A 16,073-nucleotide genomic window follows, 5' to 3' on the forward strand; every position below is an offset into this window, starting at 1 on the left:
GGCTTATTGGGTTGGCTTTCTTGTTTAAAATGTAAGCATTGACAATGCATACTTCTAAGATGTACCAAAAGATCTGCAGGTACAAAGTCAGCCCCTTCATATGCCGTTTGTAGGTGGACAAGCGTTGGTCAGCTAGATCAACGCCCCCCATGTACTTGTTGTATCTTTCAACAACTACTGGGCATTGAACTAGCTGACATTCCCATGTGCCACGGACCTTGGCAGCTCTGATGATAGGTGTACTGTCATCACTTATAGGTAAGGTAGTTAGAGTATTCACTACCCTAGAATCTCTCCAAGCTGTTGCAGTTAGTCTGCCTTTCTGCCAGTGTACAAACTCTCCATGAGTAAGACGCTTAACTACTGTCCTAGTGGGTTTCATTTCTGTGGGTAGTCCCTGTCTGTTTGGCCTAACAGTTCCACAAGCTAGTATTTTTTTACCTTGAAGCTTGGTAAACAGTGCTGGACTTGTATAGTAATTATCACAGTACACTTTGTGTCCTTTGTTGTAATATGGATGGGTTAGATTCATGACTACACTTTCTGTTACAGAGCCCTCACTAACTTGTAGTTCTTTCCCTTGGTAAACTTTCAAGTTCAACACATACCCGGAAGTTGACTCTGCTAGGTTGAATACCTTTATTCCCCACTTAGTAGGTTTGTTTTTGATGTATTGTTTGAATCCCAGCCGACCTTTAAATTTAATCATACTTTCATCCAAGGCTAGCTGTCTCTCCGGAGAATACATAGTTCTAAATCTCAGCAATATTCTGTCAACTACAGGTCGTATTTTACCAAGCCGGTCATACATAGGGTCATTCCGGTCTGTCACTAAGGCCAAAAAAAAATCTGGTTCTGGTCAGGGTAAACTTTCTAAAGTGGTGCAACGACGCGCGTTTATTTTTTTCCTAATTTTTTTTTTTTTTTTTTTTTTTTTTGCAAATTAGTAAATACACATTTTTGACACTTTACATGCTCTCGGAAGATGTCATACAACTCTGGAAGTTGGCACTGTTGTATGGCAAGTTTTGTACGATGCGGATCAATCATCCATCAGGGCATCACTAGTCACATTTACAAATTTATCTTATCGCCCAGTGATTTGCAGTTATAATCCCATCCAAGATAACAAGCCATTGAGAATGACATAGTCCCTGCTATGATTGGGTTTTAAGGAATTAGCACTACTCTGATCACGCAACAACACTTGTGAACCTAAATCAAACAGACTTAGATATGTTGTGTCTGCTTGTCGGACATGGAACATGCCTACAACAATAAAGGATTGGTCGGGTATGGGGGATCATATCAATATGAAAATGGATATGCAAATGTATGTCATAGAACACTGTCCTAATACCAACTCTGAATGAGATCTGTTCAAGCATGTCTGAGTTATGGCTTTGGACATGGAAAATTTGCAAACAAAATGGCTGCCAGGCAGCCATATTGGATCGTATCACAATGAAAATGGATATGCACATGTATGTCATAGAACACTGTCCTAATACCAACTTTGAATGAGATCTGTTCAAGCATGTCTGAGTTATGGCTTTGGACATGGAAAATTTGCAAACAAAATGGCTGCCAGGCAGCCATATTGGATCGTATCACAATGAAAATGGATATGCACATGTATGTCATAGAACACTGTCCTAATACCAACTTTGAATGAGATCTGTTCAAGCATGTCTAAGTTATGGCTTTGGACATGAAAATTCACAAACAAAATGGCTGCCAGGCGGCCATATTGGATCGTATCATGACAACAATGAATATGCACATATATGCCATAGAACACTGTCCTAATACCAACTCTGAATGAGATTTGTTCAAGCATGTCTGAGTTATGGCTTTAGACAGGGAAAATTCACAAACAAAATGGCTGCTAGGTGGCCATATTGGATCGTATCATAAAACAAATTGACGTGCATATGTATGCCATAGCATGTTGCCCCTGTACCAAGTTTGAAAAAAAATCGGTACAGGCATCTCCAAGAAACGGCTGCGGACGGACGGACGGACGGACGGACGGACGGACGGACGCACGGACGGACAGACGGAACCCAATCCATAAGTCCCCGTTCCGGACTTCGTCCGCGGGGACTAATAATGAGTCTTGCCTTGCAACCACTGTATAATGTCATTGTGCAACTTGTAACGTTAAATAACGAGAAATAGGTCTGTCCAACGGACGTAGAGGAGGCAGTGTTTTCTTTCGTGCACCGTCCATCATCAGTCTGATACGCAGTCTGTATACGCTACGATGTTCGACACGTCTTTCCATCTCATCGCAGATGGAAAGACGTGTCGAACATCGTAGCGCATACATCCAGAGCTAACTGGTTATGCTACAGGAAAATCTTTGTATTCAGAAGGCAGAACGAAACGATCACCAGAACTAAGAACACCTCGAAAGTCAGCTGAATTGATATCAACATTTCGGTATGCAACAGTACTAGAAGAAAAGGGTACCCGTTACCAAATAGAAGTGCGCCATCACACGAGTTAAATTTTTCCGCTAGCCTTGCATACAGTGTTGATCGACGGGGAATTGTAAATAAGGAACGGGATCGGGAAAGCAAAAATTATCGAAAAAAAAGGATCGACGTGGGGGTATTCAGGGCACGCGCGCGCTGACCAGAACCAGACATATTTTTTTTTTTGGCCTAATGTTTCGTTGTTGACAAAATGCAAATAACGAATTATCTGGCAATACAGTAGACGGGGCATGTGTCTTCCGAAAGCTGGAGTTTGTCAGTTAACCAGTTTTGAGACCAATATTCCCGAAATGACCCTTTCTTATCAACTAACCCCATCGAGAGAGTAAGCCCAAGAAATACTTCGAACTGATCGGTAGTTATATCAACCCATTCAGACCTTCTGTTTTCAAGGTCACTACGTTTCTGACTAGCGTAACGGTTGGTTTCGGTTACGATGTCGCTAATCAACTCTGGGGTGAATAAACATTCGAACACTTCTCTAGCTGATTTACCTGACAAATCTTCCTTTATTTCGGGAGTTTCAGTGAAATCAAAGTTACCCTGTTCATCAAATTCATGAGATCATTCAACGTCGCTGTCATTTCCGCTACTAGAACTGTCGAGGTCAGAGTTCGTGTCACTATCTTGACTGTTTATATTTCCGAGTTCTAAGTCCGATCCTATTTTGTTGTCGCTATCCCTATGTAATCATAGCCTGGCTAAAGGAATATCATCCTCTATATCTGACTCTGTAAAACCTTCAAAATCTGACTCTGAATCTGATGGTGAGAGAAAAATGTCTGCTACTCTATTCCATGATCTAAGTTCGTCGTCGTCAGCTGACGCCATTTTAAAAGTTCCGGGGTGAAAATTTACATCAAAGTTCAAAACACCCGCTCAAGCTTCCATGTTTGGCGGTAGATCACCGATAAATTACATATCATTATAAAGCTGACGTCAATCCCTAGCTAATTGAATTGATTATACCCCCCCCCCCCCTATAAGAGAAAACGACGCCAATTCACGTGTCAAAGGTTATGTAGGGTTAGGGACCTTATAAATACTACGTATACATATACGGTCTCTGTGGGAAGTGATCGAGCGTACGGATAAAGACGCCCTCGGGCGGCAAAGGGTTAAGGTGATTCAAAATGCTCACATTCACTATTGCTATTTTGCTAGACGACATGTTTGTGAAATGTATACTGGTTTTAAAACTTTATAAAAGCATCTGCAAACGCCTTAAAATGACCATTTTTCAGTCAGTTCCCTTCGGATTTACTTTGAGAGTTTTCGGGTATTTCCGGTCCCACCTAGGCCACAGGATTTTGTGACATCATAGAGAGACATCGTAGCACGTAGCCTATGATGAGCGTAGTCAACAGGTGAATAAAACTCAACAGCATTGTGAAAAAATACATTGCCGGTGGTTGTAATAGACATCAGTAAACAAAAACTACAGTCTCCATGTCTTATTAACCAACATTTACTGATATTTACTCACACTTTCTGACTAATTGTCAGTGTCTGTGAGCATTTTGAATCACCTTTAAATTTGATGATGTACACTGACTCCAGTAATTATAGATGGGGAGCAGTGGCGCACATTGATGGTGAAAAAGTTGTTATCGGGGCGATGTGGGAGGAAGGTGTGAAAGATGTACCAATAGTCAGAAAGGAGGCAGAAGCAGTATATAGGGCACTTATTGCCATTAAAGACCACATCGATAATAAGCATATCGATGTGTTTGTAGATGCACTGCCTGTAATACAAGCATGGCGAAAGGGTTCCCCCGGGGCAAGAGCTTATGGCCTTAACGATATTCTGAAGAAAGTGTTCAATTTCGATTTTGAGCATAATGTACGGCTTACAATGACTCATGTGGCTTCAGCTGACAATGAAGCCGACTCACCATCACAGGATACTTCACTCTCAAATGTGATGCTGTCCAACAGTCCTAGGCATTGGGTGGAAAGTAAGTTTGGCCCACATCAGGTGGATGCAATGGCAGATTGTTCAAATAAAAAGCTGCCCTGATACATAGCTCAGTTTTATCTGAATAAATGTGAAGGCGTGAACTTCTTTCAACATGACTTTAGTAGGGCTGATAAAATATATGTGTATCCGCCATTCAGTTTAGTACTCTCGGTCTTGAAGCATGTCATTGATCAAAGCTTCAATGCAACAGTGATTGTGCCGAGAGACCGTTTTCTGACATCGTATTGACCACTAGTCAGTCGGAGAGCTGTGAACATAGTGAAGATAGCTAGTAAAGGGGAAGTTGGAATCATTCAAGCCCCTTCCAGTAAAGGCTACATAGACCACCCCTTACCGAGTGACTTATATGTCGTCACCTTTGACGGGAGATCATAGAAATAGCGCCACCTAGAGTTTATTATAGACGGAGTGCAAATAAAGTGAGTAAGCAGTAGCTATGTTTAACAATAGAAGCAGTAGCTATGTAAAGAAGCAAGAGAGAGGGCAACATACAACATAGTTGTATTTGGGATGATAATGTATATAGTAATAATTAAAATTCGTGAATAAATAAAGTGGAAAATATCATAGTTGTATTTTGTTGGCAGTGGTTTTATGAATGTTGAGAGGTTAAATTGATTTTTTATCTTTCGGGCAGATTTGTTGGATTTGTGGGGCAAAAAATGACGACCAAGCCAAATCATGTAAACTGTGCGCATCAAAGATGTTGACCTCAAGGGTGGAAGCCGACAGTCAAATCAATGTTGAAAGCATCGATCACAGAATACATGAGTTACTCGGGGAAAAATCAGCGTATGAGAAACAAAAGGATCAACTCATTCAGCAATTCGAGGATTTTCTAGGAAAATTACCGACACCTAAAGCAGTAGTTGCGGCAGCTCCGGAAGATGCAGTAAGGTTTTTGGTTTTCAAAGATAAAGATGCCAAGACACAGGTACACCATCATAATTGTGTATATCTAGGACGGGTCAGGCCAGATGCCCTGTGATTGTCCAAAATGACTGAGAGTTTGTACAGCCAAAAATATGGTATCAAAATTATCAGCTTATTTTCAAGCAATATGTTTAGGAACTCAGTTGCGTGTAGCAAACCCAGCCTGTTCGATCATGGTCCAGCGATACATCAAAAAGATATCTGAAGAGCAAGCTAAAGCATGTCACGGTTAAGCAGGCAAAGCCATTGTTCTTGCGTAAAATGATAGTTGTATTTGACCACATTCTGGCGTCAACCTCATCACCAAGCATATGTATACGCAAGAGATTTAGCTTTCTTAAAAATGCTATTCTTCTCAGGCGATCGGGCAGGGGATCTCGGGCAGGTAAAGTCATGGGAAATCCTCTATTTTCCTGATAATTCAGGGTTGATTTTTAAACACACATTTGGCAAGACCTTAAGAGGTGCAAACACAAATATGTTTGCCATTAAGAGGTGTTGAGACGTACGCCTATGCCCAGTCAATACTTTGGAACAGTATATCGAATGAGCTAGGAAGATAGGTGTAAATTTAAGCACAGGATATCTATTTCGACCAACAACACCAACGGGAAATGTCGAGAACAAGCCAATGTCTTCGCAAGTAATATATCAGCGATTAAAGGCATACCTTCAGGCTGTTAATCTGGACAATGGCGAGACGCCACACAGTTTAAGGAGTGCTTGCACAATTACTATGTCATTAGTAGGAGTTAACATTGAAGAAGTCATAAGACATGTAGGCTGGAAAGCAGAGAAAACAGCAAACCATTATACGAAGCTATCTGTAGTGTCATCCATTAGCCACCCCGAAAACAGGATTGAAGAAATGCTCAAGAGTATACAACAGAAAACTTCGTATGAGAATATGGAGAAACTCACAGGGTTCACGGTTGCTTTCCAGTAAAGCTATCAAACAGTAGAGAGAAATATTACATGTCCGACTATAAATAATGCCACTGATGTGATAGTACGAAAAGAATGTTTACTTATAAATGTTGAGTGTACAGCGGAAAATAGCATAATCAGTGGGTATGTGAAAAAGTTAGTGATTAGAATAAAGCTTGTAAATATAAAAATACCGCCAATGGCGTTGTAGCACAACTGTACAGTTTCTAAAAATGTTTATCCATATGCTAGTCCATGCTAACAATAAGTGGTCATTTGTTGAATGACTACCCAGTTGCCTATCCAACCATGTTGCTATCTTTACGATATATGCTATCATTTGGCTGTTGCTATGGGCATGGTCATGTTGTTAGATATATTTGCATACATTTTTGCATGTTTTTGTTCACTTGTGTATGAATTCCTGATATCATCTTTTCAATATACGTGATTATTTGGCTGTTGTTATGGGCATGGTCTTGTTGCTAGGCATATTTACATACATTTTTTGAATGTTTATTCAATTGTCTATTAATCCCCGTTGTTATCGTTGCAATATATGTGATCATTTGGCTGTTACTATGGGCATGGTCTTGTTGCTAGGTGCATTTGCATACATTTTTTGAATGTTTATTCATTTGTCTTTCTATTCCTGTTATCTTTGCAATATACATGATTATTTGGCTGTTACTATGGGCGTGGTGTTGTTGCTAGGCAAATTTACATACTTTTTATGAATGTTTATTCAATTGTCTATTAATCCCTGTTGTTATCTTTGTGAAATACACAACCACTTGGCTGTTGCTATGGGCGTGGTCATGGTTGCTAGGGTATTTACATACATTTTTTAAATGTTTACCCATTTGCCTACCAGATGATGTTTCCATTTGACCAAAAGATATACTGCCATTTGGTCGTTGCTAAGGGCGTGGTCATGGTCGCTAGGGCCAATTTTGTCAAAATGTTTTTAAGAAAATCTGCAGAATTACACTTTCAGAAACATCTCACCAAGTTTCATACTCGGTGACAAAATACTTTTTGAGATATAAGTTTTTGATCAAAAATGAACATTTTTACACCTAATTTGCATATCAATCATGGACTCATTGTATGCTTAATATTTCTTCATCCATACATCCTTAGATACATTCTCATTAAATTTCAGCCCCATTTGCTCAGTACTTTTGGAATTATAGATTTTTAACCAAAAAGACACATTTTTAGCCCTAATTTGCATATCACCGATGGAATCACCATGTCATGAACAAATCTTACTTTACACCCCCTTAAGAATGTTCCCACTAAATTTCGCACCAATCTGCCCAGTAGTTTCTGAGTGTAAGTTTTTTGACCAAAAATCACATTTTTTGACCCAAATCACACACCTGTGATGGATTATTCTGATTTGAACAATTTCCCAACTAGACACCCAAGGTAATGGACTCACCAAATATCATGGCAATTGGTTCAGCAGTTTTTGACTTTAAGTTGTTTACACACACACACACACACACACACACACACACACACACACAGACAGATAGACAGACGCCGGGTGATCCCTATAGCACTACTGAACAAGTTCAGTTGTGCTAAAAATAATGTGTCACATCTTGTTTTTAGGATGGACTGTGTGGATAAGGAAGGGGGTTTCAAAGATTTTTTAAATTAAGGATAGGGGTTAAAAAGAGAAGGGGATAGAGACATGAAAACATGAAGTAGAGGTGGACAATATTAATATCTCGAGCCCAATCCTTAATACAATAGGTAATATCCTTGAGCAGAGTGATAAGGCTTTAAATATGATATAATAAAATTCAAAGCCTTAGCATGGAGTGAAATTATTCCGCAATATGTAAATGAGATCATGAATATTAATATAAACAGGTATATAAACAGGTGAACCTAATTGCCCGGTGTCATCCTTTTGGTCACAAAGCAGGAAGAAGGAAAGGGCAGGCCATAACTGGGGGTAGATAACGGACAGGGGTAGTAAGTAGGTAATGTACGAATTTTTAAACAGTCCGAGCCCCACTCGCCCACCCAGTGTTGAATCATTTTCGCTCAGGGTTATACCAATATTAATATCTCGAGCCCAATCCTTAATACAATAGGTAATATCCTTGAGCGGAGTGATAAGGCTTTAAATATGATATTATTTGAAGCTTTAACTCCTACATGTACATTAGGTCTAACACCTTACCTAATTTGCATATTACTTATGGAATCATCATATCATGAATACTTAAAGTAAACCCAAACAAAGCTGTAGGCCCAGACCTAATTCCGCCCGTATATTGAAAGTATGTGCCGACCAGTTAGCAAATATTTATAGTGTGGTTTTTAATATGTGCTTTAAAAGTATGTCTGTTCCTTCCATCTGGAAGACGTCCTCCTGTATTGTCCCAGTCCCAAAGAAGAGCACTGTGACGCGCATGAATGACCTACGTCCTGTTGCTCTAACGTCAGCTCTTATAAAGGTGTGCGAACGCATTGTCCTTAAACAAATGAATTCCTTGGTGTCAAATTTCACAGACCCTCTACAGTTTGCATACAGACAAAACCACATCTGTTGGGTAGGAACATAATGCAAATGAATATACCAGCTTTGATGATTACATGGGTTATCGATTATCTCACGAATAGGGCCCAATATGTTAGCTTTCATTCACTGACATCAAATGATATTAATTCAAGTACAGGAGCCCCACAGGGTACAGTGTTAGCACCTTTTCTGTTCACATTATACACAGCCGATCATAGATCTTCAGTGCAAACATGCCCTCTAATAAAATTTGCTGATGACGCTGCCATGATTGGGTTACTAGATGATGATGATGATGATAATGATGATGATGATGACACCAACTACCTTCATCAAATAGATTGCTTTGTTGAATATTGTGACCAAAACCACCTAATATTAAATGTTGCTAAGGCCAAGGAAATGGTAATTGATTTTCGCAAAAGGCGGGGTGATCCCAGCTTAGTCTCGATCAAGGGTGTTGAGGTAGCCAGAGTTGACAATTTTCAGTACTTGGGGCTTGGCTTAGACCGTAAACTAAATTGGCAACACCATATTGATATTCTTTCCAAGAAGCTTAACTCTAGGTTGTACTGTTTAAGAAAGTTGTGGTCTTTTAATGTTAATCAGGATATACTTTCCATTGTTTTATGGAGCTGTCATAATTAGTGTTATAAGTTACTGCATTGTTTGCTGGGGTGGAAATATTACTCAACAAAATAAGAGGTTGGATAAATTGATCAGTAAAGCAGGAAATGTCATTGGAAAGAAACAACTTAAGGCGGATGAAGTCTTACATGAGCAAATGGCAGACAGAGTGTTGCACATAATGAAGCAGGGTTCGTACACTTAAAGCAAAACAAAATTCCAGGACTTTCCAGGGGTTTTTCGTCAGTTTTCCAGGGGTATTCATACTGATTTTGGCCATTTTCCAGGGGTGTTGACACTAAAGTATTGACTAATTAAAAAAAAATTTGCACTGCTACTCCATTTGAAAAAAAAATTGATGCAGGACTGACAGTAGAAAGAAAAAATTGCTGTCACTGACTGGGAAAAAAATTGCTCCCGTACCTACTTCCTCCATACCCCCCCCCCCCCCTCCCCCCGAAATCAAATGGTTCTCCCCTAAGTAGCCGTTTCGTCAAGCTGGTACACTGATCGTGTAAGATTGAGTCGCAGCATTCGTCAGTCTAATTCAGACATATACAGAAAAATAAATAATTTTTTTCTTCAAAATTTTGAATGAAAACGTCATTTACGTTACGAAATTTCGAGCTATGAATAACTGAATACATTCATCGCTTGCGTCTCGATGTTTATGTCCTGATGCCACAGTTGCGAAACATCGCGATTTCTCAACTCAACTTGACCACTGACGAATGTTACTGTACCGAAAACATAAAACAGTTACTGTAGTTTATTCTTTTAGAACATGTAACACAAATACCCATTTATCGACGACATAAAAGTCAAAACCGTACTTCCACAACCCGGAAATTCAACTGCACTTCCCTAGGCCGTAGTATTGCCATGCCATGCCTGAGTTTCTAGTAGTAGTATGTCGTGAGCCGAACTTGTAACAATTTCTAGTCGTGGTTGATGATGCTTTGATACTCGCTACAATGTTACGATAATCTTGTTAACAGACCCACTGTTACCCCTGGCCGGGACTGTTACAATATCATGTCCCTGAAATGGCGACTGGGAGATGGAGTAGCAATATGTAAGATCGAAACAAACACTGCGGTGCCCATTCAACTACGCATAGGCACGGTCTGTGGGGCAAAGTGTCTCGTGGAACGATCGTTTGACTGTCTGGGTCTAATCGGCGTGAATTTTGATTCACCACCGTGGCGAAAGACTTTGAAAATGTTTTCGACATTTTACATTTACGAGATTCAGAATCATATGAATGGGTGGCTCGAGTACAGACATGACGATCGTCAATATTAATTGATCGATTGGTCATGATCATTTTCCAGGGTTTTCCAGGGGTAGGGCACATTTTCCAGGGTTTTCCAGGGTTTTCCAGGGAGGATTTGAAATTCCAGGGTTTTCCAGGACCGTACGAACCCTGTGAAGGATGAAACAAACCCACTGAGAAAGGAAATCAATGTCAGGAGAATTGATAGGAGTGGCAGATTTAGACAGTTAGCTTCTCGTACTCCCCGTTATCATAACTCATTTATACCTCAAGCCATCACACTTCTTAACAAAGCTTTTAATAGAAACTAGTGAATCTATTTTAATGTGTTTTGGTCTGTATTGTTAATGTATTTAATATATTCCTTTTAATTTCTACACATATTGTATTAGATTATATTATTCATAACAACACTGTATGTACATTTTACTGTTTTTTAATAATCTTTTGTAGCATATAACTCAATTACCCTAAAAGGGACTCAATAAAGTTTTATCTTATCTTATCTTGTCTTATTATTAAACTACACACCCAAAGAACATTCCAGCCTAATTTCAGATCGATCTTCCCAGTAGTTTTTGACCAGAAATGACATTTTTTTGAACAAATCACACACCTATGATACAAAGAAGTTGCTTTGAACAATTTCCCAACTACACACCAAAAGTAATGTCCCAACCAAAGGCAATCACTCTGGCGATTTTTGAGTGTAAGTCGTAAACACACACACACACACACACACACGTACACACACACACAGACAGATACAGCACCATGCCTATAGCACCAATGAACCTTATCGGTTCAGTTGTGCTAATAAATTATTTTACCATATTAATAAATTATTGACAATATTGATATATCCTACTTGTACTCACACTGAAACATTCATTGATTTATTCGACTCTATGGGACTGACTCAGCATGTGATTGGTCCAACACATAATAAGGGCCACTCTCTGGAGCCAATCATTACTAGGGCAGCTGGCCCATGTGTTACCAACATTGAATCCAATTCTACTATCTGATCATGCTGCTCTTCCTTTCTCAACTGCATTTACATGAGCATGTCCACTGAAATTCACTTAGTCTTCCAGAAAACATGAGTGAACTTCAACAGACAATTACGTCATTGCTGCAACTGGTACTTTGTGAGCCTGACTGTGCCAGACTGGCCTTGTTGATGAAGTAGCACCAGTGATTGGGAAGTCAACACGCCCCGCACCATAGTCGCATTTAATTGAAAATTGGCACATTGAAATCGACTTCTTGGCACCCACAAAGGCGCATTGTGGCTAACAGTGAAATTTAGACTCTTCAGTGCTGGAGTGCCGATTCGGTAGAGGCGGAGTACGGAAGTACATTGTAAACCCAACTCACGTCAGCTGTTTGAAATGATGTCCCCACACGTCGTCTTTTGCAAAGCAAATCTGAATACTTATACTGTTTCATGTCCCTCTATCCATGTTTGACTATTTAAATACACGATACACGCGTGACCATTCCCCGGGTATAGTGAAACAGATCAAACCAATACGATTCAAGATATTCAAATTAGTATGCCCTTTGATGACCTCGCCTGACCGTCACTGCGTTCATCATGCATGAGAAAAGACGTCAACTCCTTGAATGAATGTTACGATCAGTGATTATGATCACCCATGTTTTAGAATAAATACTTGAAGCATAAATTTATCAACACAATTACTAATCTTGTAGGTAACAACTCAAATCGCTACCACAGAAAACTACCCTCGCGATGTCCACTTTTCCGTGTCAGGCTTACAACGGTTGCATGGCTTCATGCGGTACGGACTTACGGTTCGCGACTTGAACATGCTTCCCTACTGTACAAACAATAACAAGCAGAAATATTACTTTACTTATTTATGTATTTAATTTTCATTTGACTACATAAGAACACTTTTACTTTCGTACCACTCCACACAGCTGGGTGTGAGCGGGTATTCAGCCAACAGAATATAGTGGTATCCAAGCTGAGAAACAGGCTCTCACCACTACATTGTGAGAGACTATTACGAGTTCGACTTGAGGGTAAAGGTCTCAAAGACCACAACTTTGAGGAATCCTTAAGGAAATTTCATGACAAAAAGAGGCTAATAAAAACCTCTGTTAAATAGAGACTCATACATCCCTGTGCTCATCATTGTTTGGATTTTGTTATAATAGTTAACTGTTATGTAATGACCTGTGATTGAAAGATGCATCTTTCACATTTGAAAGCTCCCTATGTGTGAGCTCATATTTTGTCAATAAAAATGTAGAATTGATGGTTACTTCATTTTAACTATTTCGCTTTATTGTTGGATCATGAATGCTAACTTGGGCCCATTAGAATTTCTGAATGGCCCATTGAAATTGAAAATGGCCCATTCATTTTAGCTGGAATGGGGCCATTGTCACATTGGTGTTTTGAGACTTCCCAATCACTGTAGCACCAGTTGTTAATAAAGAGTTCTTGGATAAAGTTCACACTCCATGGTTCACAGAAGGATTAATTGAGACATGTCAAAATCTTCTCCAATTGGAGAGGCAATGGACAGAAACAGGTCCATGAACAAATCATTAAATTGGCATGAAGCATTATACAACCAAACTGCATCATGCCCATGCATCTTACCATTGTGACCGCTTTGGAGATGATACCAAAAGCCTTTTCCGCATCATTGATAATATTTCAGGAACAAAGGGTGCACTGGCTTCAGTCGCACTAGACATAGTTCCAGCTACTTTACCAGACATCCTTGCAAATTCATTCATATCAAGATTGCAAAGATTCGCAAGAACTTGACATTTGTCAGTCATTTAACAGTCAGACTGTCTTAGCTTCAAGTTTCAGTCGGAGCACGTTTAACTCACTCTCTATTGAACTTGTTGAAAATACCGCCAATGGCATTGCGTTGTAGCACAACTGTACAGTTTTTAAAAATTTTTATCCATATGCTAGTCCATTTTAACAATAGGTGTTCATTTGCTATTTGACTATCCAGTTGCCTATCCAACCATGTTGCTATTTTTACGATATATGCTATCATTTCGCTGTTGCTATGGGCGTGGTCATGTTGTTAGATATATTTGCATACATTTTTGTATGTTTTTGTTCACTTGTGTATGAATTCCTGATATCATCTTTGCAATCTAGGCAAATTTACATAGTCCAAAATACATTGACCATTTCAAATGGTCAATTTCATGGTCATTATATGCACAAAAAAGTGGAAATAGGCTATTTTTCTTCACCACTTTGTGCATAATATGGGTGATTTTTAAGGTCTGTGGCTGGAAATTCCAGCCAACCACAGAGACCTATGAACCATCTCTGGTTTGTGGCTTGAAATTCCAGCCAATCACAGAGACCTATGAACCAGCGATAGTTCATGGCTGGAAATTCCAGCCAACATCAGACACTTATGAAATTCCAGTTAACTTCATATGGTGAAAATGAGAACAAATTTGTCAAAAACCTAACTTTTAAGGTGGGTCATTATGCCTTGGAAAAGGTCAATGTATTTAGGACTCAGTTAATACATTTTTTGAATGTTTATTCAATTGTCTATTAATCCCTGTTGTTATCTTTGTGAAATACATGACGGTTGGGCTGTTGTTATGGGCGTGGTCATGGTTGCTAGGGTATTTGCATACATTTTTTGAATGTTTACTCACTTGCTTACCAGATGATGTTGTTATTTGACCAATATATACTGCTATTTGGTTGTTGCTAAGGGCGTGGTTATGGTTGCTAGGGCCAATTTCGTCAAAACGATTTGAAGAAATTCTGCAGAATAACACTTTCAGAAACATCTCACCAAGTTTCAGACTCATTCACCAAGTACTTTTTGAGATATAAGTTTTTGACCAAAAATGAACATTTGTACACCTAATTTGCATATCACTCATGGAATCATTGTATGCATAATATTTCTTCGTCCATACATCCCTAGATGCATTCCCATTAAATTTCAGCCCAATCCTGCTCAGTAGTTTTGGAATTATAGATTTTTAACCAAAAAGACACATTTTTAGCCCTAATTTGCATATTACTGATGGAATCATCATGTCATGAACAAATCTTACTTTACACCCCCTTAAGAATGCTCCCACCAAATTTCGTACCAATCTGCCCAGTAGTTTCTGAGTTTAAGTTTTTTGACCAAAAATCACATTTTTTGACTCAAATCACACACCTGTGATGCGATCATTTTGATTTGAACAATTTCCCAACTAGACACCCAAGGTAATGGACAAACCAAATATCATGGCAATCGGTCCTGCGGTTTTTAACTTTAAGTTGTTTACACACACACACACACACACACACATACACACACACACACAGACAGACGCTGGGCGATCCCTATAGCACTACTGAACCTCAGTTCAGTTGTGCTAAAAAACCTATTAGTAATTTAACTGTAAAATCCTCAAAGCAGGATCCCAAAGGGACGTATATATGTTTCACATAGCATGCTATGTCTACCTTTGTGCCAGGTTTGGTTGAAATCAGTTTGTGCATGCCAGAGATTTATAAGTGAACACATGCATGGATGGAACCCAATGTATAAGCCCTCTCTGGGTGATGCCCATCAGGGCTTACTAGTGGTACAATCACTTTCACACTACTTAATCTAATACAATACACTAACTACAAAGTCAAAATCCCCAAATATAATTGCATTATGATAAATGACCTAAATTAGTATTTAATATTACTATTTGACATTGGATAAATAAAAAACAATTAAGATGTATTTTTACCTGCCATGGTCTATCCCAATCTAAAGGGACAGGAAAGGCACCAAACCAAGCTCCTGCAAGAGTGGCTACTGTTGTTTGCCATAAGCAGGTTTCTGATTCTGATAGGGGTCTGGAGCATGCGTGAGAAGAATGAAAATAAAGTTCATTAATCGCCTTCATAAAAGTACTAGTGGTCGATACACATGTGATAATATTCTAGTGATGCATATAATTCTGATATACATTATGATACTACTAATATAAATGTATACATAATAGAATACATAGTACCATAATTCCTCGGGGTAGCGCCCTCACACAGAAAAGTTTAGAATAGTTGTGGTTGACTGCTCACCCCGCTATCGGTGTATACTGGTAATATACATACTGTTAATACACATACTGGTAACTAGTAATATACATACTGGCATTATACATACTGGTAACTGGTAATATATATACTGGTGATAATGCATGCTGGTAATATACACTGATAATATACATACTGGTGATATACATACTGGTGAT

General features: G+C 39.1%; 1 protein-coding gene across 2 annotated transcripts in view; it reads right to left on the minus strand.

The window, feature by feature from the left end:
* LOC144443360 (GPI ethanolamine phosphate transferase, stabilizing subunit-like) overlaps positions 1-16,073 on the minus strand; it is a 116,560-nt gene that overhangs the window by 24,774 nt on the left and 75,713 nt on the right. For both annotated transcript variants that reach the window (XM_078132824.1, XM_078132825.1), the window contains exon 4: positions 15,567-15,675. In XM_078132824.1, coding sequence (XP_077988950.1) covers positions 15,567-15,675 — 109 coding nt within the window. The remainder of the gene's footprint in view (positions 1-15,566; positions 15,676-16,073) is intronic.

Source organism: Glandiceps talaboti, chromosome 12 (assembly GCF_964340395.1).
Source record: "Glandiceps talaboti chromosome 12, keGlaTala1.1, whole genome shotgun sequence".
Classification (NCBI taxonomy): domain Eukaryota; kingdom Metazoa; phylum Hemichordata; class Enteropneusta; family Spengelidae; genus Glandiceps; species Glandiceps talaboti.